The sequence below is a fragment of the Aquarana catesbeiana genome, linkage group LG02 (genome assembly GCF_042186555.1).
Source record: "Aquarana catesbeiana isolate 2022-GZ linkage group LG02, ASM4218655v1, whole genome shotgun sequence".
Lineage (NCBI taxonomy): Eukaryota > Metazoa > Chordata > Amphibia > Anura > Ranidae > Aquarana > Aquarana catesbeiana.
Window position 1 is genome coordinate 17,559,304 of NC_133325.1, and position 27,665 is coordinate 17,586,968.

At 48.2% G+C, this 27,665-nt stretch overlaps 2 protein-coding genes across 2 annotated transcripts in view; one reads left to right on the forward strand and one right to left on the reverse strand.

The window, feature by feature from the left end:
• Positions 1–8,614: 8,614 nt before the first annotated feature.
• Positions 8,615–16,188, reverse strand: CWC25 (CWC25 spliceosome associated protein homolog). The gene is made up of 2 exons (XM_073612635.1): positions 16,033–16,188; positions 8,615–10,017 (listed from the first exon to the last, which is right to left on the reverse strand). The coding sequence occupies exon 2, from the start codon at positions 9,946–9,948 to the stop codon at positions 8,812–8,814; it is 1,137 nt and encodes a 378-aa protein (XP_073468736.1). The 5' UTR covers positions 9,949–10,017; positions 16,033–16,188; the 3' UTR covers positions 8,615–8,811.
• A 2,378-nt stretch (positions 16,189–18,566) lies between these two features.
• CLPB (ClpB family mitochondrial disaggregase) overlaps positions 18,567–27,665 on the forward strand; it is a gene marked incomplete in the record, with an annotated part of 104,880 nt that continues 95,781 nt past the window's right edge. Inside the window, 3 exon segments of the mRNA XM_073612636.1 lie at positions 18,567–18,636; positions 19,467–19,518; positions 20,707–20,793. Coding sequence (XP_073468737.1) covers positions 18,582–18,636; positions 19,467–19,518; positions 20,707–20,793 — 194 coding nt within the window.

Below are 27,665 nucleotides of genomic sequence, written 5' to 3' on the forward strand. Positions count from 1 at the left end.
TGGTGACATAACAGGCTGATTTCTAAGCTGTGATGATTGCAGACAAAGCCGCAGGATGAAATTACAGGATTTGAGGAGCGGAGTGTCATTTATGAGCGGATTTGGTGTGAAGTCTCCATACACAGGTAATGGCGGGTAGGTGAGTCTCCTCCGATCACATTATACCGACACATAACACCCGACTAATCCCATTATTCTGATCCTGCTGAATCCGTCAGCCAAGGTCATCGGTCCTCCCAACAGCACAAGAACGTAATGAAGGACCAGTAACTGTCCCAGGGAACTACAAATCCCAGCACAGAGCACTATAAGAGCTGTGATAGCTGAAAGAAGTAGTCTCTCTGCCGAGGTCCAACATCTTCTCTACCCAAGTCAATCAGTAAAGCTCACTGCTGACTCTTGCTGAGCCTAAGCAGGGGGAGATTTGAGCCTCTGCAGAGGGACCACTGCTTCCATCCAGGTAATAATGGTCCTTCTCAGCAGCATGGTGGCAGGGGGCAGGCTCTTCTACTCAGCCTGTGGCTACTTTTCAATGTAAATAACTGTACAACTTTGCACACCTTTTGTTTTAATGCACCTGGAACTTATTTAGCTGATTTAAAAACTGAAGCTCCGCCCTTTTCCAGGGAAATACTAATCCGGCAGATCCACCTGCCAGGCCGGCCACGTCGCTGTGTGTGTGTCTCACTACATGTCCACACCTCGTCATCAAGACTTATCAGCCAAGTACTGAGCTGCTGTGATGACCAATTAACCCCACGCCTGCCGGTCTCAGGTGACACATCCTCATCACATCTGGCTGATATAAAAGATTATGAAAGAATTACTCCAGACAGGTGTAGAAAGGTGAACTTTTATTTGAATTCGGCATTCAAGAAAATAAAAAATACAGCTAATACAAGTACCTAAAATCTGTCTTTATATGCTCCTAGGTCTGTACACCTACTGTACCCATTATGAGAGGTTCCCACCATCCCTGTGCTGAGTTCCCGGGTCTGTACACCTGCTGTGCCCATTATGAGGGGTTCCCACCATCCCTGTGCTGAGTTCCCGGGTCTGTACACCTGCTGTACCCATTATGTGCCCATTATGAGGGGCTCCCACCATCCCTGTGCTGAGTTCCCAGGTCTGTACACCTGCTGTGTCCATTATGAGAGGTTCCCACCATCCCTGTGCTGAGTTCCCAGGTCTGTACACCTGATGTGCCCATTATGAGGGGTTCCCACCATCTCTGTGCTGAGTTCCCAGGTCTGTACACCTGATGTGCCCATTATGAGGGGTTCCCACCATCCCTGTGCTGAGTTCTTGGGTCTGTAGACCTGCTGTGCCCATTATGGGGGGTTCTCACCATCCCTGTACTGAGTTCTTGGGTCTGTACACCGGATGTGCCCATTATGAGGGGTTCCCACCATCCCTGTGTTGAGTTCCCAGGTCTGTACACCTGATGTGCCCATGATGAGGATTTCCCACGATTCCTCCACCAAGGTTGGTGGAGACACAAGTGGACAGACATTATGGCTGGGAGCTCTCACTGTTGGAGTAACTAACTCACAGAAGAACCCGGGGGCTCATGTCACATACCAGGCTCCACCCACAACTAGAATATCACTTTAGGCGGAGTGGCCCTGTAGCAGGTGAGAAGTGGTGGAGTATTAAGAGCTCAGGACGGTGTGTACACAGTGAGACAATGCTGCTTTCCACATCGCCTCTTTGTTTGCTAAAGGAGGAAAAACCTCTAATAAGCAGCTGCCGCATCCGGCTCCAATCAGACCCCACCTGGCAATCCAGAGACCACCTGTCCACAGGCCCCGCCCCCTCTCCCGACTGCCCAGACCCCCCGAAAATGTGACATTCTCCTCCGAAAACCAGATAGACAAAATGTTTACTTTATACATAGAGGACTGCCAATGGCTCAGTGTTCTCTGTACAATGCTGCAGTATATGTCAGAGCTATATAAATGTATAATAATAATAATAGTGTGCGACTGTGGGGGGACATTAGAGTGTAAGCTCCTCTGGTACACCGGAAGCTCATGCGAGAAGAATGCAGGTGGAAGGAAGTGTGAAAAAAAACTGCTGGCAATGGATTAGATAGGAGCAGGGTAGGAGAGGCAGGATAGAACCAATTTTACCAGGATGGGGCTTTTGGGGATTTCCTGTCGCCTATTCCTGATTGGTGGATGTACCTGCATGCAAGAGAAATCTTTTGGCCAATCAGGTGGTTGTGGAAGTTAAAAAGAAAAAAAAATGAAGAAAAGAAAAAGGAGGAAGTGGTGTGTCAAAAAACAGTTACTATACTTCCTTAGAAGTACCTATTCCCCAGCAGCCATATAGGCTCCTCCCCTATGGTGACATCACGGCTTTATGCACAATGACATCACACTACCACTTTTTTCCAGGGCACACCTCTTCTCTTACATCACAACCCCATCCTATAAGAATACACCTAGAACCTGAATGTAAATTGTCCTGTGTGTGACCCGCGGGCTCCACTCCTACGTCTCGTGTTTTATGATCCAGTATTGGGACAACACTATTAACCTCCTGGAATAAAATGGAGCTGATGTCAGTGGTAAATGTTTTACAGCCATGCCATAATCAATATCGGAACACAAAAGCCCCCGTTGTGCTCCGGCTCCGCCCTGATACAGGCTCACCCCGGCCAGTTACATATTAAGTGCAGGCTTTGTGGTCTGGTTAAAGGGGAAGCCCGCTCACAACATGAAAACGGTGGTTGTGTAGCGCCTATAAACGAGGCAGACTGAGATCGGTTTTTATGCCTTCTTTCACTCAGTTCTCCTCTGAATTTATCCAGCAAATTGACGACCAAGATTTTTTTTTTCCAGCAGCTTTGTGTGTCATGATGACAACTGCCCCCTCCCCCTCTCCGCCTGCCCTTATACTACTCTAGCCCGCCCTTCTACTGCCCTAACCTGTCTATATACTACCCTACCATGCCCCTCTACTACCCTAACCTGTCTATATACCACCCTAGCCTGTCTATATACTACCCTAGCATGCCCCTCTACTACCCTAGCCTGTCTATATACCACCCTAGCCTGTCTATATACTACCCTAGCATGCCCTTCTACTACCCTAACCTGTCTATATACCACCCTAGCCTGTCTATATACCACCCTAGCCTGTCTATATACTACCCTAGCATGCCCCTCTACTACCCTAGCCTGTCTATATACTACCCTAGCATGCCCCTCTACTACCCTAATTTGTCTATATACCACCCTAGCCTGTCTATATACTACCCTAGCATGCCCCTCTACTACCCTAACCTGTCTATATACCACCCTAGCCTGTCTATATACTACCCTAGCATGCCCCTCTACTACCCTAGCCTGTCTATATACTACCCTAGCATGCCCCTCTACTACTCTAACCTGTCTATATACCACCCTAACCTGTCTATATACCACCCTAGCCTGTCCATATACTACCCTAGCCTGTCTATATACCACCCTAGCATGGCCCTCTACTACCCTAGCCTGTCTATATACCACCCTAGCATGCCCCTCTACTACCCTAACCTGTCTATATACCACCCTAGCCTGTCTATATACTACCCTAGCATACCCCTCTACTACCCTAGCCTGTCTATATACCACCCTAGCCTGTCTATATACTACCCTAGCATGTCTATATACCACCCTAGCCTGTCTATATACTACCCTAGCATACCCCTCTACTACCCTAACCTGTCTATATACTACCCTAGCATGCCCCTCTACTACCCTAACCTGTCTATATACCACCCTAGCCTGTCCATATACCACCCTAGCCTGTCTATATACTACCCTAGCATGCCCCTCTACTACCCTAACCTGTCTATATACCACCCTAGCCTGTCTATATACCACCCTAACCTGTCCATATACCACCCTAGCCTGTCCATATACTACCCTAGCCTGTCTATATACCACCCTAGCCTGTCTATATACCACCCTAGCCTGTCTATATTCCACCCTAGCATGCCCCTCTACTACCCTAGCCTGTCCATATACTACCCCTATAAGGCCCTAGCCTGTCGCTATACTACCCCTATACTGCCCTAGCCTGTCGCTATACTACCCTAGCCTGTCCATATACTACCCCTATACTGCCCTAGCCCGCCTCTTGGAAATAAACAAAATATCATTTTGCATATAGACAAGGTGCTGTTGCATGTAAAATGTGACTTCCGGATTAAATTTTAGTTTTAATTATCATGATATAAAATAATGGATGTGGGGGCCTTTTGGTGGGCATGTTTTTTTTTCTTTTGGGGGGGGGGGGGGGGGGCAGCATTTCATTCTTGGACCCAGACAGCACAATATCTTAGGTCAGCCCTGAGTATATGTAACCCAAAATCTCTACATTCATCCATCATATTCTGTCTGTTCATCCCTGACACAATACCTATGTTAGGTTTCTCTGCTATCCATCTACTTTATTTATCCCTCTCCATCCATCAATATTATCTAATCAATTCATCTCTCTGACATCTATTGATAATCTGTTCATCATTCTATCTCTCCCAACCTCTATCTATCTGACATTTATTTATTATCTAACTCTATATTTATCTAAAAATCCACCCATGTATCCCTTGATTTGACATCTATCTATAAAATCGATCAATTATCCATCCATTTATTTATCTGCCTATCTTATGCTTTTCCATCTATTTATATATCTGACATCTACAGATCATCGCTTCATCCGTCCGTTTATCTGACATCTATCAATCATGCGTCTATCAGACATCTGCATTTTCTACTGATCATCTATCACTCTGACATCTGGTTGTCTATGGTCCGTCCTTCCGGAAGGACTATTAACGTTCATGCTTCATTTTGCTTCAGCACAGAAATGTGATGGCAGATTAGACTTCTAACTCCATCTTCAGGTGAATCGTGGTATCACAGGCTGACCCGCATGAGAGCTGTGTGCTGGATAAAAGCCTGCCCCGAGGTGGATGGGAGCCCCTGGTGGTGAGAAGAGGAAGTGCTCCAAATTATTAAAACAGAGAGAGGAAAACGTATTGTATGTCCTAATTGTCAAGGAAGAAAATCCTTCACAAATATTTATTTATAAAGAACTCAATTTAATTAGTGCCCCCCTCCCCCGTGGTATGCAGTACTAAATACCACATCTTAATCTATGTACCGGAGCGCCAAAGATACCAACAGATGGGAGCAGCAGTCTGAGTGCTCTATGCAGGGCCGCTGTTAGAAATCACGGGGACCCCGTACAGTCCACCTGGCAGGGTCCCCACCCCAATATATCAAGACCATATTTTCAGAAAAAATACACTAAAATCACTATTAGCGGACACAACCCTAACAGAGAACCTGTGTGAATTGGCCCTTTAATTGTTTTAATAAAAAAAAAAAAAAATATATATATATACACACACACACACACACACACACACACACACACACACACAAGTGTATACACACTTTTTATAAAGATGTTTACTTTTAAAGATTATTTATTACAATGTTTAATTATAATTTTTTTTACAGGACAGGGTAGCCTGCAGCTCTGCAGGGGGGGGGGGGGGGGGGGTTGGGGGCAACACAGTGACATATGGGGGGGGTCAGGAGCCAGCAGAACAGGGAGGGGGAATCAGTGTCGGGGAAGACATGACAGGAACGATGCCCTGTGTCTCTCCCTGCAGCAGCTGAAAGCCGACACGAGGGGGAGAAACTGTCTTTCAGCTCCTGCAGGGATAGACACAGGGCATCTCCCCTATGAGACATGGAAAGGGACTGGAGGAGGACGCAGTCCCTTTCTCTGCAGCCACAGCTGCACTGAAGACAAATGGACAGGAGACGCCTCCTGTTCATTCATAAAACAGGAGCATCCTAAACGTACTTTACTATGCTCAGATATGGATGGATAGAGTCAGTGATGTGCATTCGGAAAAGGAAGGAGCTGGTAAATGACAGATTTACCGGCTCCTTCCTCCGCTCTTCATCCTGACAGATCTGGGGGAGGGGGAACCGAGTCGTGCCAAAAAGAGCACACGGGAGGGGGGGAGGCGAGCCAAGGAGGACACGGGAGGGGGGAGGCGAGCCAAGGAGGACACGGGAGGGGGGAGGCGAGCCAAGGAGGACACGGGAGGGGGGAGGCGAGCCAAGGAGGACACGGGAGGGGGGAGCCGAGCCAAGGAGGACACGGGAGGGGGGAGCCGAGCCAAGGAGGACACGGGAGGGGGGAGCCGAGCCAAGGAGGACACGGGAGGGGGGAGCCGAGCCAAGGAGGACACGGGAGGGGGGAGCCGAGCCAAAGAGGACACGGGAGGGGGGAGCCGAGCCAAGGAGGACACGGGAGGGGGGAGCCGAGCCAAGGAGGACACGGGAGGGGGGAGCCGAGCCAAGGAGGACACGGGAGGGGGGAGCCGAGCCAAGGAGGACACGGGAGGGGGGAGCCGAGCCAAGGAGGACACGGGAGGGGGGAGCCGAGCCAAGGAGGACACGGGAGGGGGGAGCCGAGCCAAGGAGGACACGGGAGGGGGGAGCCGAGCCAAGGAGGACACGGGAGGGGGGAGCCAGGCAGCACACAGTCAGCCGGTCAGGGATGATCGGTGCAGTGGTGGGGGCCGTTACAAGCACCAAGCTCCCTGTATAGATTTCAATAAAGTAGCTAAAAGCTGCGGGAGGGAGAGGAGGAGAAGCGGCTGTCAGCTGCTTTACTGAAATCTATACAGGAAGATTGGTGCTTGTAATGGCCCCCATTGCCGCACCGATCATCCCCTGACTGCCCAGGTATCAGATTAGGCAACAGAGCATTTGCCCGAGTACAAGTACTCGGGAAATACTCGGTATGGGCACCGATACCAATACTAGTATCGGTGCAACCCTAATAAAAACTGTATTGATACACTTATAAATACCTCCAGATTTCTCCTGATGAAGTAGACTGTCGGTCTAAGAAAGGCATAGAGAATAAATCCATCTTTCCCATCAAGGAGTCTCATTTTACCCCTCTGCTGCCACCTTCTGGGCGTTTATGCCAGGAGGTGTGGGTGGAATCCCAATTACACGTTCACTGTCACATGATCAGAAGCCTGTCCCATTGGCTCTCACACCGGGAGCTGTGAGTACACCATCAGCCCAGAAACCTCCCCCCCCACAGACACATGTGCAGTGTGTGGGTGTTAAAGCCCACCCTGTTTGCCGCTGCACATACGTCTACATTCATACCTGTGCCCCGCAGGAAGGAAGTCCCTGCGCGATTTTTGAAATCGCAGCCCGCATGGGAAAGTGTGATTTCCATTGTGGGCGGCGCAGCGTTAGGATTAATGCCACCCACCTGCGGGACCCGCATTTCTCTGTGTGGGTGGTTGTGGCTGCCGGTATTTGTGCGGGTCCCGCAGTGGCGCCAACCGCACAGATGTGAACCTTGCCTAACTCAATGTTCAATGTCCCTTTAGTTTGTTTGGGGCAAGCTGGCACAAACTATTTACTACACCCAACAGGATGCAGAAGTTCCCATCCCTCTGGTGGGACACAGCGCTGTATACTGTATATAGCCGTATATAAAGAGCTCCCAGCCTCTGCAACTGTTAATGAAGTAAAATCATTTGGACCAGCTTGGTGCAGACAAACTATTTAAAGTTAAAGTGGAACTTTAGTCCAAAAATTAAAGTCCTGCTAGAAGACTTCAGCCTGGCCCCCTTTGCAGGTATCGATATGTAAAACATTACAAAACAAGTGCCTATACGGTTCAAAATCCAGTAATTTTGCTGTCTCATCCTGCTCTGCACATGCTCAGTTGCTCTCTAGGTTTTGGCACTGTGCCAAAAATGAGGAGGCCGACCTGTTGACAGCCTAAAGATTTGCCGCTGCTCAGAGGCTCTGGGCTTCACCAAAATGGCAGCCTCCAGCAAGAAGAAGAAAAAAAAAAACAAGACCAATGCTGGAGGTAAATTTACAGCACACACTCATTTTGGTAGTGTAATTATTAATGTGGAATGCATGTTCCTTGCTAAAGAACATTTTTTTATTATGTTATTTTGGGTAACGTTCCACTTTATCCTCTTGCAGGCCACCCCACGTAGATTCACTGTGGCAGGGTGGCCCTTCAGCGCGAAATCACATACCTGTATGCGATTAAGATTGCCAGGTCTGGGGTGCGCCGCCGGCGACCCGCTACCGCTGTGATTGGAAACAGCGGGTCCAGTGGACCCCGATGTTCGCCAGCACCCCGCGATTATTACCGAGAGAGAACGACGGTCCACATATGTAAACATAGCAGATCGCCGTTCTGTCAGAGAGGAAGATGGAGATCTTGTGTTTCTGACAAGCAGGAACACAGATCTCTGTCTTCCCCCCAGTCAAAGCACCTCCCCCATACGGTTAGCAAGCACTCCCAGGGAACACAGTCAACCCTTTGATCACCCCTGGTGGTAAACCCTTCCCTGCCAGTGTCATTAGTATAGTGATATTATATATATATTGGTTCAGATGAGGAGGAGGTTAGGAACAAGTAAACAGCATCGATACTTTGTAGGTTTTTATAATTTTGTAATAAAAATGTAAGATTATTTTTACAGTAACATTTGTATTGGAGAGATTTTAGGGACCTCACAAGTCCTGTCTTTTTTTCTTGGATATAACTTAGGATGGTTCCTCCATAAAACAAGCACAATTCTCAGTCTGTACACCTTTAAAAAAAAAAAAAAAAAAAAAAAAAAAAAAGTCGTATATACGGTGAGGAAAAGTCATTAGAAAAGAAGAAAGATGTGAATGTGAAGACCAGGGCATGGAATGGAAGATGTCCGTACAGCAGGAGAAGAAGAAGTGTCCGTCACCTCCTCATGAAGTTCTTCTCTAGAGCCGAGGCCGTCCGCTGGATCCCGTGAATGTTCCGTTTGACCCGGTCCTCCACGGAGGAGGTAGCGGCGCTCGCCAGCTTCATCTCATGCAGGAACTTGCTGTCCTTCCTCCGGTGATCTGCCTTATCTTCTCGCTCGTCCTCCTGCTTGTACCTGCGTACGGCGTTCTCTCTTTCCACCTCCCTCTGCTTGGCGTCCTGCATCATCTCCAGCCTGCGCCGCTCCAGCTCCTCGGCGGACATTTTCCTGGTGTAGCCGGACGCCTTCTGTCTCCGGTACGTTTCTTCTTTTTTCGGGGAAGGACTCCTCCTGGACTTGTGTTCAGTCTTAGATTTATGACTTCTGTCCCTGGATCGATCCCTACTTCTCGAGCGATCCCGACTTCTCGAACGCTCCCTACGCGGCGCCTCATCCCTCTTATGGCTTTTAGTACGTTCCGGAACCTGCAGCCCATATCCCGGGACCTTCTGACGAGGAGCTGGGGAGTGCGGCCGATGCTTGTGAGACCTCCGCTCATCGCCGCTCTCCTCATCACTGCCGCTAGAGCTGCTGGACCTCCTCTCCTTCTTCTTTTTCTTCTTCTTGCTCTTCTTCTCCAAGCTGCTCTGCAGCAGCTCCCGAATCTTTTTCATCTTTACCGGATTGTTCAGGACTTCCCTCTTCTTCTCATCCTCCCGTTTCCTGATCATGAAGAGCGGATCCTCGCGGATCTTGTTGGACATATCCAAGGCGGAGGTGGCCCCGGAGGCGGTGAATATGGATCCTGGGAGGAGCCCGGTCTCCTGGGACGGCCCAGATTCCGGATCCTGCATTTTGTCCAGGATGAACTTATCCACTGGGCGCCCCAGGAGGTACTCCTCCCTGTTCACCATCCCCCCCGGCCCTTGGTACATCCAGTCTAACTTCTCGTCTTTTTTTTTCACGGCGCCGGTATCCTCGGCAAATCTCTGCATCTCCTCCCGGGCCCGTTCATCCCGCAGCTCCCGCTGCAGCTCCTCGATCTTCTTCTGTTCCGCTTCATGTCTCTGCTCCGCTTTCCACACCTTCTCCACATTGCGCAGCGTCTGCGGGTGCCAGCTCTTCTTCAGATTCAAGTCTCCGCCCCCCATGACTTAAACGTTTCGTCCGCTCGATTCTCAGACGGGTGAAGTCGGTGATGTCATCAGAAATGGACGGAACTGGAAATGGAAGGTGAAAGAACACAAGCACCTGTTAATCATGTGTCAAATCTTAAAGCATACATGAAGGTGATAATAAAAGACACAATCCGAATACAATAAACATGCTACAGCTCTATTAAAAAAAAAAAAAAAAAAAAAAATAATCTCTTAAAACATAATGATATACGAGTTTATATCTGCAATCACTCCTTGCCCTTCCCCAATGTGGGAGGAGTATCCGCTGCCTGAGGGGACCGGCAGCCCAATGTCATCAAGAGCGAAACCCTCCCATGTACCCAGTGAAGCGACTGGCCTCAGGCGTTACACAGAGAGGAAACAATTTCTTCTACAGAAGTTTTATCTGATTATCTGCAGCCTTCTCTTCTCAACATCCGTTTAAAATGCAGAAGTTATACAGCTTGCCTGAGCTTTCAGAAAACAGGGGGGGGGGGGCACCATCTTGCCACCCACCTTTCAAACTAGGGTTGTACCGATACCACCTTTTTGAGACCGAGTACAAGTACCGATACTTTTATTCAAGTACTCGCCGATACCGATTACTGATACTTTTTTTTTTTAATGTCAAGTGACAGTTTTCAAAGCACAATACAATACAGGCAATGATGGCTGGCACTGATAGGTGGCACTTACTGATGGGCACTGATAGGTGGCATTGACTGATGGGCACCGATATGCGGCACTGATAGGTGGCACCAATATGTGGCACTTACTGATGGGCACTGATTTGCAGTACTGATAGGTGCACTGACTGATGGGCACTGATGGCTGGCACTTATCGGTGCCCATAAATGCCACCTATAGGTGGTACTGGTATGTGGCACTGACTGATGGGCACTGATAGGTGGCAATGATAGGTGGAATTGATTGGTAGGCAGTGGCACTGAGAATTGCTGGCAGTCTGGCATTAAAAAATGTAATTGACGCTATAAAGAGAGTAATTACACAAGAGCCCATCTTGATACACCCTGCACGTGGCCTCAGTAAGCCTAGTCAGAATGCAGTAGTGGCCATCTTGTTACACCCAACCCATATAATTAGTGAACTATATGGGCTGGGTGTAACAAGATGTCCGCTGCCGCCTTGTGACTGCAGGCTACTGAGGGCGAGTTCAGGGTGTACCAAGATGGGCGTCGCCGTGTACAGCCTCTGACGGAGACTCGGGCCGTCACTTCCGTTAACGATTCTGACGGCCCGGTCATCGATGCTGGTGATGGATGCACACGGCTGCGACCCACACCCCTGCCCACAGGTTTACCTTGCTCCGCTGCACTGCAAGGACTCAATGTGCCAGGACCCGCCCTCCGCCTTCTCCCACCCACTGACTTCCGGGAATGCAAGGTATCGGGGGGAAGCATCGGGAGCATTTGCCCGAGTACAAGTACTTGGGCAAGTACTCGGTATCGGCGCCAATACCGATACTAGTATGGGTGCAACCCTACTTCAAACAGCAACACCCCCCCCCTCCCCTTTTCACACAGCAATATCTCGCCCCCCCCCCCTTCACACAGCAACATCTCGCCCCCCCCCCCCTTCACACAGCAACATCCCCCCCCTCCCTCTTCACAAAGCAACATCTCGCCCCCTCCCCTCTTCACACAGCAACATCTCGCCCCCTCCCCTCTTCACACAGCAACATCTCGCCCCCTCCCCTCTTCACACCGCAACATCTCGCCCCCTCCCCTCTTCACACCGCAACATCTCGCCCCCTCCCCTCTTCACACAGCAACATCTCGCCCCCTCCCCTCTTCACACAGAAGCATCTCGCCCCCTCCCCTCTTCACACAGCAACATCTCGCCCCCTCCCCTCTTCACACAGCAACATCTCGCCCCCTCCCCTCTTCACACAGCAACATCTCGCCCCCTCCCCTCTTCACACAGCAACATCTCGCCCCCTCCCCTCTTCACACAGCAACATCTCGCCCCCCCTTCACACAGCAACATCTCGCCCCCTCCCCTCTTCACACAGCAACATCTCGCCCCCTCCCCTCTTCACACAGCAACATCTCGCCCCCCCCCTTCACACAGCAACATCTCGCCCCCCCCCTTCACACAGCAACATCTCGCCCCCCCCTTCACACAGCAACATCTCGCCCCCCCCCCTTCACACAGCAACATCTCGCCCCCCCCCTTCACACAGCAACATCTCGCCCCCCCCCCTCTTCACAAAGCAACAGAGCTGAAGCTGTCAATCACAGGCTGTGTGCTGGAGGACCCTCCCCTGTCACCATTATTCTCTTGGTGTCAGGAAAACCTGTCAGAAATGACTCATGCAGATATCAGAGGAAGGAGGCAGAAATGACACGAAGTAGTGCTCTGTCTGGAGTGAGACAAGTACACACTATAGAGGGATGTGCTTTGTTCATATTTCATGTCTGAGATTTAAAACCACTTTAAAGCCAAACTCTGAGCAACTAAAAAAATGACCCCTTACAGTGGAGCTGCACCTGCACTAAAAGGGTTAAATTAATATTAATTTTAATATCAATTTCAACCACTTGCTGACCAGCCGCTGCACTATTACTGCGGCGGGTCGGCTCTCCTGCGGGTCCGTGCATGTGAGATTGCGGGCGCCTGCCGAGGCTGCGAGCTGTGGAGAGCGTGCCCGTTGGTCCGGCAGACTCGATGTCCACCGCCGCCTCACAATTGTTGTGCACAGAGGCAGAACAGGGATCCCCGTCCTGACAGGAGACATCATGGAGATCGCTGTTCCTGATCACTGGGAGTAGTAGATCTCTGTCATGTTCCAGTAAGCCCATCCCCCCCCTCTACAGTTAGAACACAGCCAGGGAACACAGGGAACCCTCAGACACTCTTCAAGCATCACCCCTGCTGACCGGCTCGGTCCTGAGCTTGACACACAAGGCTGCTTTGCAAGTGTCACCTCTGCTGGCCGGGTCTCCCTGGTTGCTGAGAATACTGCTCCGGTACTTGCTTCAGCTACTCACTGTGGTCCCTGGTAATAAGGTGGATGGTCCCTTTGTGGCGACAGCTTCCCCTCCACCTCCGACCACAACAGGTTCTCCGACCAGCAGAACTGGCATTTCTGGTTGGACTACAAGCCACAATCCCAACCCTGCGCTGCTCTCTTACTTCTGGATAGGCCCTCAGACAGTCTGGCAGCCTGATGTGCCCAGGATAGGCCCAAACTCCGGTCTAGCAGCACAACACATGCCCACCCAGACAGCTGTCCAGGTGGCGAAGAACCCCGATCACCTGACTCCACCCAAATATATAGGCTCTCCCAGCAGGCCAAGGGACCCAAGACAACACCTGTCCATTGGCTGAGACAACCCATATACTCCTAACCTGTCCTTGCAATGCCCTTGTCTGATCTAATGTCACCAGATACCCGGCCACCTAGTGACAGAAGAGAGAAGTGCAGCAACTCCAGAATTAGGGATTCTACACCAGGCAGGTAAATTTACTAGCAACCCACCCTAAACATCGGGGTGATACACACAGAACACCGAGCATCCCCTGGAGGAACTTCACTGCTTTTCAACCGTTGCGGCCGTTCTATTGCTTTTCTATTCGTCAACATTGTGAGTTTTATCTACAATAAAATCCTCCATAGTGAGCCTTGTGTTTCCTCTCTATAGGATGTATATCATATTATCTTCTAAAATTGTTTTTGTTTGCATTCTAGTGTGACTATTGTTCATCTCTTTTGTTAGAAGAAGAAAAAAAAAAAAAAACACCCCTGAAGAAGAAATTCTGAAACGCGTTGGTTGTGGTTCAAGGAATCCGTTTTTCCATCACGGTGGTCGGGAACCCTCCAGTAGTATAAAAGTCTTCTGGTGTCTTTATGTGCATCTATGTGTACCTCTACGTGTACCTCTACGTGTACCTCTACGTGTACCTCTACGTGTGCCTCTATGTATACATCTACGTGTGCCTCTACGTGTACATCTACGTGTACATCTACGTGTGCCTCTACGTGTGCCTCTATGTATACATCTACGTGTGCCTCTATGTATACATCTACGTGTGCCTCTACGTGTACATCTACGTGTACATCTACGTGTGCCTCTACGTGTGCCTCTATGTATACATCTACGTGTGCCTCTACGTGTACATCTACGTGTGCCTCTACGTGTGCATCTACGTGTACCTCTACGTGTGCCTCTATGTATACATCTACGTGTGCCTCTACGTGTACATCTACGTGTGCCTCTACGTGTGCATCTACGTGTACCTCTACGTGTGCATCTACGTGTACCTCTATGTATACATCTACGTGTACCTCTACGTGTGCCTCTATGTATACATCTACGTGTACATCTACGTGTGCCTCTACGTGTACCTCTACGTGTACCTCTATGTATACCTCTACGTGTACCTCTACGTGTGCCTCTACGTGTACATCTACGTGTACCTCTATGTATACATCTACGTGTACCTCTATGTATACATCTACGTGTACCTCTATGTATACATCTACGTGTACCTCTATGTATACATCTACGTGTACATCTACGTGTACCTCTACGTGTGCATCTACGTGTACCTCTATGTATACATCTATGTGTACCTCTACGTGTGCCTCTATGTATACATCTACGTGTGCCTCTACGTGTACATCTACGTGTACATCTACGTGTACCTCTACGTGTACCTCTACGTGTACCTCTATGTATACATCTACGTGTACCTCTATGTATACATCTACGTGTGCCTCTACGTGTACATCTACGTGTGCCTCTACGTGTACCTCTACGTGTGCCTCTATGTATACATCTACGTGTGCCTCTACGTGTACATCTACGTGTGCCTCTACGTGTGCATCTACGTGTACCTCTACGTGTGCCTCTATGTATACATCTACGTGTGCCTCTACGTGTGCCTCTACGTGTGCATCTACGTGTACCTCTATGTATACATCTACGTGTACCTCTACGTGTACCTCTATGTATACCTCTACGTGTACCTCTACGTGTACCTCTACGTGTGCCTCTATGTATACATCTACGTGTGCCTCTACGTGTACATCTACGTGTACCTCTATGTATACATCTACGTGTACCTCTATGTATACATCTACGTGTACCTCTATGTATACATCTACGTGTACCTCTACGTGTACCTCTACGTGTGCATCTACGTGTACCTCTATGTATACATCTATGTGTACCTCTACGTGTGCCTCTATGTATACATCTACGTGTGCCTCTACGTGTACCTCTACGTGTGCATCTACGTGTACATCTACGTGTGCCTCTATGTATACATCTACGTGTGCCTCTACGTGTACATCTACGTGTACCTCTACGTGTACCTCTACGTGTGCCTCTATGTATACATCTACGTGTGCCTCTATGTATACATCTACGTGTACTATGTATAGAGACAAGACTTTGTATTATTGTATAATAAAATGATATCTTTTCATACTTTTCTCTACTCTCTACTAGGATTATGTGATGTCTGTTCCCTGTATAAAAGACACCCAGAGACAGAAATCTCACCGATTGATGAGGGGGGGGGTTCAAATACTTTTTCCGCTCACTATTTACTCCCCATCCAGCACTGTGTCCCATCCCCCTCCATGTCCAATTCCACCCCTCCCCCCCAATAACCTTAAACTGGAGGAAAGTGATTATTTGAAGTTGTACCTCCAGGAAAGTTTATAATAATCCGGATGTACAGAGATCATCATCTCCGGAGATATTCACACCGGATACCTCCCCTCCCCCCCCCACCATTCATACAGACCGAGTCCGAGAACCCACCGGAGGGCTTCATTCTGAGGGATTTCATGAGGTGATAGTACCAGAGGAATGTGATAGTATGAGAGGAATGTGATAGTACCAGAGGAATGTGATAGTATGAGAGGAATGTGATAGTACCAGAGGAATGTGATAGTACCAGAGGAATGTGATAGTACCAGAGGAATGTGATAGTACCAGAGGAATGTGATAGTACCAGAGGAATGTGATAGTATCCCCCCTATATAGGCCCAAATCCTCGGAGCTCCCCTCCCTCTCTCTCCCCCATAATCCTCGTATCACTTACCGGGAACAGAGGAGTCTCCCCCCGCCGTGTATTCTCTCTTCTCTCTTCTCTCTCTTTCCTTCTACTAAAACCACAACAAGGCCCCACGCACCGGAAACGAGGCTTGGACACGCCCACACCGAAGTCTGAATGGGCTCAGAACAAAACTTAGCCACAACCAAAACGAGGCTTGAATGGACTAAGAACGAGGCTAAGATCAGCTCGGAACGAGGCTTGGTCCTACCAAAAAAAAAAATCAAGGCAAGAGCACACCCCAAAAAACGAGGCTTGAATTGACTGTGAAGGAGGCTTGAATTGTTTCTCCCAGAGCGAGGCTTGATCAAATCCAAAACGAGGCTAGGTTACGCCTGTAGTGAACAGAGCTTGGGTAGACTCAAAATGAGGCTTGAAATCACTCAGAACGAGGCTAAGATCAGCTCAGAACGAGGCTAAGATCAGCTCAGAACGAGGCTTGATTTTGCAAAAAAAAACAAACAAACAAGGCGAGGTGACACTACAAACTAGACTTGGATACAACTAGTACAAGGCTTGAATACTTCATCCAGAGCGGAGGCTAAGCCACGCCCTTAAACAAAACTTTGACTCAGAACGAGGCTTGGATAAACTCATAATGAGGCTTGATCATTACTGCTTCCAGAGCGAGACTTGAACAGCATATCATTACTATTATTTCTATCATTACTACTACTATTATTTGAATTATCAATCAAAGTTAATTGTTATTCATATTATTATATTATTATTGTTATTCTTCTTTCTCTGATGTAACCACGTGTAATTCCAATTTATGAACTACATTTCCCGGCATGCCCCGGTGATCTCCGCCCACGCACCCCGCTCGCCCAGTAAAGGAAAGTAAGGTTGTCATGTGACCCCCGTCTCCGTGGTGACGTCAGACGCAGCGCTGTGAAGCTGACAGGCGGCCATCTTGGTGTGTCTTGTTCTGACAGCCCTTATATATCGCCGGTTCTTCTAATGTGGAGTTCCGGGTGTCCGGGCTCAGTATCCCCCGACACCTCGCCCCCCGCCTGGGCCTGTCACCCGGTGCCGGGAGAGCGGCGGGGGCTCCGGGGCGGCGAACAGCGGCTACAAGCCATGGAGCGGTGGGTGTTCAGATGGACGGCAGGGGGCGCGCGAGGTCCATCGCTCTGTCAGATCCCCAAATGGCCAGCAGAGGGCGCGCTGGGTATTACACTCTGTCCGCGTGCAGTATAGAGAGCGGGCGGCAATTCCGCTTTTCTGACAGTAGAGGGCGCGCCAGCCTCATCATTCCAGAGGACAGGCGGCAGCTCCTGGAACTCACCAGCGGGGGGGCGCCAGAGAGACAATGGACAGAATAATAGGAACCCCAATCCAGCACCCCTATTCGTCGGCGCCGCCCTGCTGGCGTATTGCTCCAGCGAAGGAAATCACCGGCAAGGGTATTGCTATTATTTATTTATTTAATGAGTTTGATAAATCAAAGACATAAAATGTATCAGTTCATTACATTTATTATTATTATTATTATAATATAATATAAATTGTACTTTAATATACACATTATTATTAAATGATTTTTTTTAATTGAATACATGGATTTTTTTATTACATTTTTATCATAAAAATAGAATTTATTATTACTATTTTTACATTTATTAATTACATTTATTTTGATAAATCTACAAAAGGGTATTGCTATTAAGTATTTTAATGAGTTTGTTAAATAAACCAAACATTTCATTTATTTAAATGCATTTATTTGTATTATTAATAATAATAATTTTTTTATTTAAAAAAAAAAGAAAATTTATTCCATGAAATGTTATTATTATTATTATTATTATTATTTCATTGAATAAATTTACTTTTTAAAAAAATGATTATTATTATTTTTACTTTGTTTTATTAAATATTATTATTTGAATACATTTTACTTATTACATTATTATTTACTAATTATTACATTTTTGTTTTAAAAGTATAAAATTATTATTATTAAATTTCATTTATTTTTTAATTATTATTTCTATAAATTATTATTAAATACATTAATTCAATTTAAAGATTTTTAATTAAACCAAAAAAAAAAAAAAACTATATTTCAGACCTCCCACTTTTTTTTTTTTTTTAAACATCGGAAGTAGAAATATAAAATACAAAAAAAAAATAGAATCGATTTATTTATTCTATGATTATTTATTGCAGACCTTTTGCCTGCTTCTGTCCCGTAGATAAAGCGATAAGACGTTCCAGAGCTCATTCATTGGATGCTCAGTGGGGGTCTGTCCCTGTACTGTAGTCACATGACCCACCCTGTCATTCTGATAGGGCGCTCACTACATTAGGCACCTGTTTATACAAGAACATACTTTGTTAATGAGAACTATACAGACAGCCGGGTGTAATTACACTTCTCTGACACTAGAGGGTGCACCAGCCCCATCGGTCCATCATCTGCACACCCAGAGGACGGGCTGCTGTTCCCGCAGCTCACCATTAGGGGCCGCCAGAGAGGCGATCGGATATATTCTCAACCCCAACTCAACGCCTTCCACATTATTACAGGAATGCGCTGTCTGTGTGAAGGAGGCTTCTGCAGTTGCACCTTATGGACAGTAGAGGGTGAACTCCCCACTGTGGGGTGCATGCCGAACGATTGGTGAACTAATTGCAGGGGGAGGGAGGATCTGGGGTATCTCACACAGTACCGCTGCCTTGGTTGCAGGATGTAGACATTTCATATATTTATGTCGGATCATGTGACCCTTCCCTGGGAGGGGCTGTCACCTCCGTCCTCCTGGAAATACTACCTGCCTGGCTCACATCCTCCGTCCTCCAGTATCCAACCCAGAACAGGGCTGTGGAAGAACGATCGGTGACTGGGAGTACTGAAGTGAAAAGGATCGGTGTGACGGCCAGGCAGGTGGCATCTTCAGAAGGAAATGTTCTTCATGGCGGTCTCTCTCTCTCTCTCTCTCTCTCTCTCTCTCTCTCTCTCTCTCTCTCTCTCTCTCTCTCTCTCTCTCTCTCTCTCTCTCTCTCTCTCTCTCTCTCTCTCTCTCTCTCTCTCTCTCTCTCTCTCTCTCTCTCTCTCTCTCTCTCTCTCTCTCTCTCTCTCTCTCCCAGGACCGGTCCACTTTGTAGAAAGTTCAGATCATCGTTAGTAACATGGAATAGTTACATTGTAGCTCTGTGCCTGGCTGCTCTCCTGTCATTGGAGATATACGGGGGGGGAGGGGGGACAGTTGAACTTCTTAGAAATGTCTCTGGGTTCAGTAGATGAGCAGCCAGTGAAGGAGGAACTTTTGGTTCTGGGGGAGTCAGAAATGACAGAACCCCGCAGGATCAGCATAGCAGCCGGGCACCAAGCATTTTCAGGTCAGTAGCGGCAGTATAGGGAGCCCCCCCCCCGCCTGGCTTTCTGGAGGTGTAACTGAGATTTCTGTCCCCAGGTGAGCAGCTGTTGGAGGCGGCGCGGACCAGCAACTTCCAGGAAGTGGACAGGTGAGCGGAGATCATCTCTTCTCTGTGTACATCAGCAGATCTCCACCGGGGGGCACTGCAGTGCCCTTCATCCACATTCCCCGGGACACAGAGTGGTAGAGGCCCCTTCAACTTTCTATTCCTGGGGGGGGGGGGTGACTCCATGACATCACAGGGAGATCTTGTAGATTAATCCATTTTATACAGTCCGTCACATGACCGAGGGGGGGATATGAGTCTCCAGCGAGCTGCAGATCCCCCAATCTCCTACACCTCCTATAGTGCCCCCCCAGCCTGCTGCTGAGCCTCCAGCTCATTCTTGTTACCTCTGTGCTCCAACACTGCCCCCCCTGAACCTCCTACAATGCCTCAGGCCCCCTGAGAATCCCCAACTTCTTACAGTGCCCCCCCTGAACCTCCTACAATGCCTCGGGCCCCCTGAGAGTCCCCAACTTCCTACATCCCCCCCTGAACCTCCCACAGTGCCCCCCACCCCGAACCTCCTACAATGCCTCGGGCCCCCTGAGAGTCCCCAACTTCCTACATCCCCCCCTGAACCTCCTACAATGCCTCAGGCCCCCTGAGAATCCCCAACTTCTTACAGTGCCCCCCCTGAACCTCCTACAATGCCTCAGGCCCCCTGAGAATCCCCAACTTCTTACAGTGCCTCAGATCCCCTGAGGATTCCCAACTTTCTACAGTGCCCCCCGAACCTCCCACAGTACCCCCCCCCGCCGAACCTCCTACAATGCCTCAGGCCCCCTGAGAGCCCCCAACGTCCCACAGTGCCCCCCTGAACCCCCCTACAATGCCTAAGGCCCCCTCAGAGTCCCCAACTTCCTGCAGTGCCCCCTACCTCCAAACCTCCTACAGTGCCTCAGGCCCCCTGAGGGTCTCCAGCCTCCCACAGTGCATAGATGACGTCCCCCCTTTCCTGTAGGTCTATACAGACCCATCATGGGGGGCAGAGACGGGTACCAACCACAGCACAACGTTCCCATTAGGTTGGGTTTTGGCATTGAGTGGGCAAACCTTGCCTGTCTGCTCTACCATTACGCCCCACCAGGGGGTGATACATATGGGGTGAGAGGCGACGGGCCCGTTGTCTCTCCTCTCTCTGTGGTTTGTAAAGAAGATGACCCCCCCCCCCCCCCCCCCGTGTATCTTTTCTAGCTGATTGGTTCTAATCAGAAGCTTCTCGTTTTTCAGGTTACTGCGGGAAAAGGTGGACCCCAACACTCGGCACAAGCTGGGCTGGACCCCCCTCATGGTGGCGGCGATGTCAAGAAATCAGAGGTACGAGGACCAGTAATGACGGCCATGGTGAGACGACTGAGCGGCCCATGAAGCTCCGTCATACATTCCATTATTTCCTTAAAGTATAACTAAAGGCAAAACTTCTTTTTTTTTTTTAGTTTTGGATGGAGTGGAGAGGGATTAGACCCTCTGTCAGGTTTTATTGCTGTTTGTGCCCCCCCCTCCCTCTATTTGTCCTGTTACCATTATCATTGAAAGTGAAGGGAAATCCCACATTTTGGGTTGTCCCCAGAAAAGTAAAAGAGGGGAAATCTTCCAACGCTGACACTAGTTCTGGAGACCTGGGGGGGGGGTCCCCCAAGGGGTTCCTTTTTCATTTACAAGGATTTCCTCTCACTTCCTGTTTTGGCTATGGGACAGGAAGTGAAGGGAAATCTCCGCAATAGGGCACAGATGGTGGGGGGAGGGGAAAAAAAAAAAAAATCTGACAGGGGTTATAACCTTCCCTTACTCTATCCAAAATGAAGAAAAAAAGTTTTGCCTATAGTTCTACTTTAAAGGTTTTAAACATAAGAGATACGTCCTAATAACTTGAAGTTTTTTTTTTTTTTCTTAGGACATATCTGTTATGTCCAACTCTCCTCTCCTCTTCTTTTTATTTATTTATTTTTTTTTTGCTGCCGCTATTGCCAGCTGTCAAAATGACAGCCGGTCATTGCTTTGTATTACGCTGACAAAGTGCAGCAGCTCCTGGTATAAAATGACACTTACAGATAGTCCTACAAGTGTCATTGAGTAACAAACAATGTATTGTTACATTGTATCTCATTCATATGTGGATCAGAGGCGGGGCCTTGACCTGTTTTTGACCGCACTTAACCTGCTGCTGCCCGCGTTTTAACACCTATGAGTGGCAGGAAAAGGGCGGGCTTTAACGCCCCCCCACACACGCTGCACTTATGCGTTATCTGTGGCTCCAAGGAAAGAGATCGAGATATCAAAGACAGTTCTCCGTCCCCACTAACGAAAAACGACAACTGACCACTTGCAGGACCGCCCGCCGTCGTTTTACATCAGTACTTTGAAGAGGTTTATCGTTGTTTTGGGAGCGGCTAGCTGCCATAGCCCCGGTATATCCTCTTCTTCAGCGGGCGGTCCGCTTTCAGATAAAAGTGGTCTCTGCAGCGGATCCGCCGCAAGATCACTTTTATCAGGGGCGGGCTCGCTCTGCCACGCTCTGGTCGTCTCCGCCGCTTACTGGAGGCGCCGGTATTGGCGAAGACGATCGCGTCCGCTCTCCTCTGAGCCTGGATGCCGAGTGAGGGAAAGATGGCTCCCACTCAGCTTTTATAGCATTGCTCTTAAAGGAGGTTTTTTTTTTCAGATGATTTTTTTTTTATTGCATTTTAGTGTAAATATGAGATGTGAGGTCTTTGACCCCACATCTCATATTTAAGAGGACCTGTCATGCTTTTTTCTATTACAAGGGATGTTTATACATTCCTTGTAATAGAAAGTGACCCAAAAAGCATTTTTTTTTTTAAAGGACAGTGTAAAAATAAAAAGTAAAATCAATATGAACAAAAAAAATAATAAAGCTCCCCCGTCCCGCTGATTTTTGCACGCAGAAGTGAACGCATACGTGAGCAGCACCTGCATATGAAAACGGTGTTCAAGCCACACATGTGAGGTTTTGCCACGATTGTTCGAGCGAGAGCAACAATTCTAGCCCTAGACCTCCTCTGTAACTCAAAATCGGTAACCTGTAGAAATTTTTAAACGTCGCCATTGGAGATTTGTCATTATTCCACGAGCGGGCGCAAATTTTGACGCGTGACATGTTGGGTATCAATTTACTTAGCGTAACATCATCTTTCACAATATAAAAAAAAATTGGGCTAACTTTTACTGTTGTCTTTTTTTTTCATTCAAAAACGTTGTAATTTATAAAAAAAAAAAAAAAAAAGTGCGCCTGTAAGACCGCTGCGCAAATACGGTGTGACAGAAAGTATTGCAACGATCGCCATTTTATTCTCTAGGGTTGTCTGAAAAAAATATATAATGTTTGGAGGTTCTAAGTCATTTTCTAGCAAAAAAAAAAAAAAAAAAAAAGATTTTAATTTGTAAACACCGAGTCTGAAAAATAGGCCCGGTCCTTAAGTGGTTAAAAAAAAATAAATAAATACATTTAATGTATACACTGTATATAATTTTACGTGTTGGGGGGGGGGGACTTATAGTAGTTTGGCTTATGCTTTCTTTATTTTGGTCGGGGTATAAAAAAAAAAAAATTATATATTTATATTATTATTTTTTTTTTTTTAATACCCGACCAAAATAAATAAAGCATAAGCCAAACTACTATAAGTCCCCCCCCCCCCCAACACGTAAAATTTTATATACAGTGTATAAAATGTTTTTGTTTTTTATAAATAACAATATAATATTAATATAAATTTTATATATATATATATATATATATATATATATATATATATATATATATATATATATATATATATATATATATATATATATATATATATATATATATATATATATATATATATATATATATATTTGAGGGCCACAGACTTCAATATTAACCTTCGAAAGTTGCATGAAAGCCGGACCAGAATGTTAACGTGCAACAGTGGGTCCGACTTTGCAGAGGGACAGCAAGTCTCATCTAAGTTTTACCACAAAGTTGCCTGAAGGTTGCACCAAAAAAGTTTCCACCACAAAGTTTTCTTGAAGGTTGACTTTGGAGGAGTCGTACACCGTGTGAATGGAGCCTAAAGGGCAGCCAAGAGCCGCCCCGGACAACCCAACGACCCCCCCCCCCCCCACACCCACCCTCTGTGTGCTTGCTCTGCTCTGGCGTAGCCGGACTTCATGTAAAAATAATAAACTCTTTCCAGTCTCTAACGATGAGAACCAACCACAATGGTTGCCAGAGACCATGTGATGTTCAGCAAGCCAATGGGAGTGGGATGTAGGGATGGGATGCATCATGGGAAATGTAGTCCCCTAATGCAGAGATTTTGTGCTTTGGGATATGGATCTCTTGTGTGCCGTAAAGCAGTGGTTCTCAACCTCAGTCCTCAAGTACTCCCAACGGGGCACGTTTTCAGGTTTTTTCCTTGACTTTTCACAATCAATTCAGGGACATGGTATTGATAAGAGCTTTTTTTTATCTAAGGGAAAGTCCCAAAACATGGCCCGCTTGGGGGGGGTACTTGAGGACTGAGGTTGAGAACCACTCCCGTAGAGGAAGCTTTGGAGACTGAGGATTGTCTACTCTTGACCAGGAATCCTCCGGAGGAAGTATGGACTTCACCATCTGATGACCCCGATTCATGGCCCTCACAATTGCCTTGAGGGTGCCACTGGAGTGCTAGCCCATCATGATGGAAGCTTTTATAAAATTTTTTTTTTTTTGCCTTCCGCTGAATTATCTGCATGTCTAAGGTTCGTAGGATGCAAAGTGTCTTTTAATTTTTTGGTTGAGCTTGGCCTTATGACATACTGACCACCTGTGTAACTGGCTGTCACTCTGGTAACCCAAATGACCAATTCACCATCTGCTTTATATTACATTGTCCAGGATCTTTGTGAGCATTCCAGTCCCTGATGAACAGGGAGTGTGGAGCCCCGAAACATGTTGGCATTTTACTGTGAGAAATAAACTTCTACTGGACCCATTCTGGGGTCCTCTGACACTTTCATTCTGTTAGTGCCCCCAGACTACTCTGAACCCCCCCCCCCCCCCCCCCTCCTGGTGGATAGAGAGCTGCCTCTAAAATATGGGCCGTTATCCTGACATTCGCCTATCCTGGGGTCCTTCTCTCCACCAACGCCTATCTTGTCTATCAACAAGTAATTCCTTTGTAAAAAGGAAGTTAAGCAGTAGTGGTCAACTTTTTTGATATAGGAGCCTTAAACGTGGCCCCCAACATTGCCAAGAGGCCACACGTAAAGTTCAGTGAATTCAGAGACATGACAGAATATAGCCATAGACCATACAGGAGATGGCCAGAGACTACATACGTTCTACAGCAGATGATCAGAGACTGCGGACGTCCTACAGGAGATGATCAGAGACTGCAGACATCCTACGGGAGATGATCAGAGACTGCAGACATCCTACGGGAGATGATCAGAGACTGCAGACATCCTACGGGAGATGATCAGAGACTGCAGACATCCTACGGGAGATGATCAGAGACTGCAGACATCCTACGGGAGATGATCAGAGACTGCAGACATCCTACGGGAGATGATCAGAGACTGCAGACATCCTACGGGAGATGATCAGAGACTGCAGACATCCTACGGGAGATGATCAGAGACTGCAGACATCCTACGGGAGATGATCAGAGACTGCAGACATCCTACGGGAGATGATCAGAGACTGCAGACATCCTACGGGAGATGATCAGAGACTGCAGACATCCTACGGGAGATGATCAGAGACTGCAGACATCCTACGGGAGATGGTCAGAGACTGCAGACATCTTACGGGAGATGGTCAGAGACTGCAGACATCTTACGGGAGATGGTCAGAGACTGCAGACATCCTACGGGAGATGGTCAGAGACTGCAGACATCCTACGGGAGATGGTCAGAGACTGCAGACATCCTACGGGAGATGGTCAGAGACTGCAGACATCCTACGGGAGATGGTCAGAGACTGCAGACATCCTACGGGAGATGGTCAGAGACTGCAGACATCCTACGGGAGATGGTCAGAGACTGCAGACATCCTATGGGAGATGGTCAGAGACTGCAGACATCCTACGGGAGATGGTCAGAGACTGCAGACATCCTACGGGAGATGGTCAGAGACTGCAGACATCCTACGGGAGATGGTCAGAGACTGCAGACATCCTACGGGAGATGGTCAGAGACTGCAGACATATTATGTGAAAGTGCTAGAATTCATTGCTATAACAGGGCTATAGGGAAACATAGTTTACTGTCTGCAGGGACCTTGGGGGGCTCACAAAAAGTGCCAAAGGGCCACAGGTTGGTACAGTGAAGCAAAGTCTTGAACAGGGCAAATGGCATTAAGACCAAATTGTAGGACAACACCACAAGGTGCGGGTAGATGGGCTTGGTCAAAATTCTGTTTCTGAACCTGGTGTGACTGTGTATGCACTCCCAGTGTAGAATGGGCACCTCCTTCATAGGGCACCGAGGGCTGACTTAAGTTCCACTTTGGAGCAAGGTTAGTATTTTGCACCATGAGGGCTTCTGGGTTACTTTGGATCAGACATTTGATGAGCTGGAGTCGACACCTAGTAGCCCAAAAATCTGACCATCTCCAGATCATCCCATATCCAGGTTTCACCAATTTGATAGCTTTGGCCACATTCTTAGTCCATCTGGCTCTTGGCTGTCTACTCACTCTTCTACCTTCTATTCTTTTAGACATTATTGATTTTATTAAGGAGTTTGCTGGCCTTTTAATACTGTAAGTCTAATGCCCCGTACACACGGTCGGAATTTCCGACAACAAATGTTCCATGTAAGCTGGTTGTCGGAAATTCCGACCGTGTGTAGGCTCCATCGGACATTTTCTGTCAGAATTTCCAACAACAAAAACTGGAGAGCTGGATCTCAAATTTTCTGACAACAAAATCCGTTGTCGTAAATTCCGATCGTGTGTAGACAATTCCGATGCACAAAATTCCACGCGTGCTCGGAATCATGCAGAAGAGCCGCACTGGCTATTGAACTTCATTTTTCTCGGCTCGTCCTACGTCTTGTACGTCACCACGTTCTTGACGTTCGGAATTTCCGGCAACATTTGTGTGACCGTGTGTATGCAAGACAAGTTTGAGCCGACATCTTTCGGAAAAAAATCCAGGATTTTGTTGTCGGAATGTCCGTACGTGTGTACGCGGCATTCGTTGAGGTTTCAGTTGGGTCATGAAGACCTCCAATGAAAGTTCAGGCTTGGTAAAGGATCCATTTGCTTTCCTTCTTGGCAGTCCATGGTATGTGTAGATGTCATCTGTCATACTAATCGTTTCTGTGATCCAGTGCCAGCTCTACCGACCAGAGAGGCTGCCGGCACTTCCATTTTTCACCCTGAGCACTGACATTGCAGCTAATCAGAAGACCATTCTCCTGATTGGTACATGTTTAAAGGGTCAGGCGATGCATTGCTTGTCTTTTGAGCGTTTATGGTGTACCATAGCTGAGCTCCCTGCTGCAGCTTCTCCAGTGACCCCCGTGTGGCTCCTGTGCCTCCAGTGACCCCCGTGTGGCTCCTGTGCCTCCAGTGACCCCCGTGTGGCTCCTGTGCCTCCAGTGACCCCCGTGTGGCTCCTGTGGCTCCAGTGACCCCCCGTGTGGCTCCTGTGTCTCCAGTGACCCCCCGTGTGGCTCCTGTGTCTCCAGTGACCCCCCGTGTGGCTCCTGTGTCTCCAGTGACCCCCCGTGTGGCTCCTGTGTCTCCAGTGACCCCCCCGTGTGGCTCCTGTGTCTCCAGTGACCCCCCCGTGTGGCTCCTGTGTCTCCAGTGACCCCCCGTGTGGCTCCTGTGTCTCCAGTGACCCCCCGTGTGGCTCCTGTGTCTCCAGTGACCCCCCGTGTGGCTCCTGTGTCTCCAGTGACCCCCCGTGTGGCTCCTGTGTCTCCAGTGACCCCCCCGTGTGGCTCCTGTGTCTCCAGTGACCCCCCCGTGTGGCTCCTGTGTCTCCAGTGACCCCCCGTGTGGCTCCTGTGTCTCCAGTGACCCCCCGTGTGGCTCCTGTGTCTCCAGTGACCCCCCGTGTGGCTCCTGTGTCTCCAGTGACCCCCCGTGTGGCTCCTGTGTCTCCAGTGACCCCCCGTGTGGCTCCTGTGTCTCCAGTGACCCCCCGTGTGGCTCCTGTGTCTCCAGTGACCCCCCGTGTGGCTCC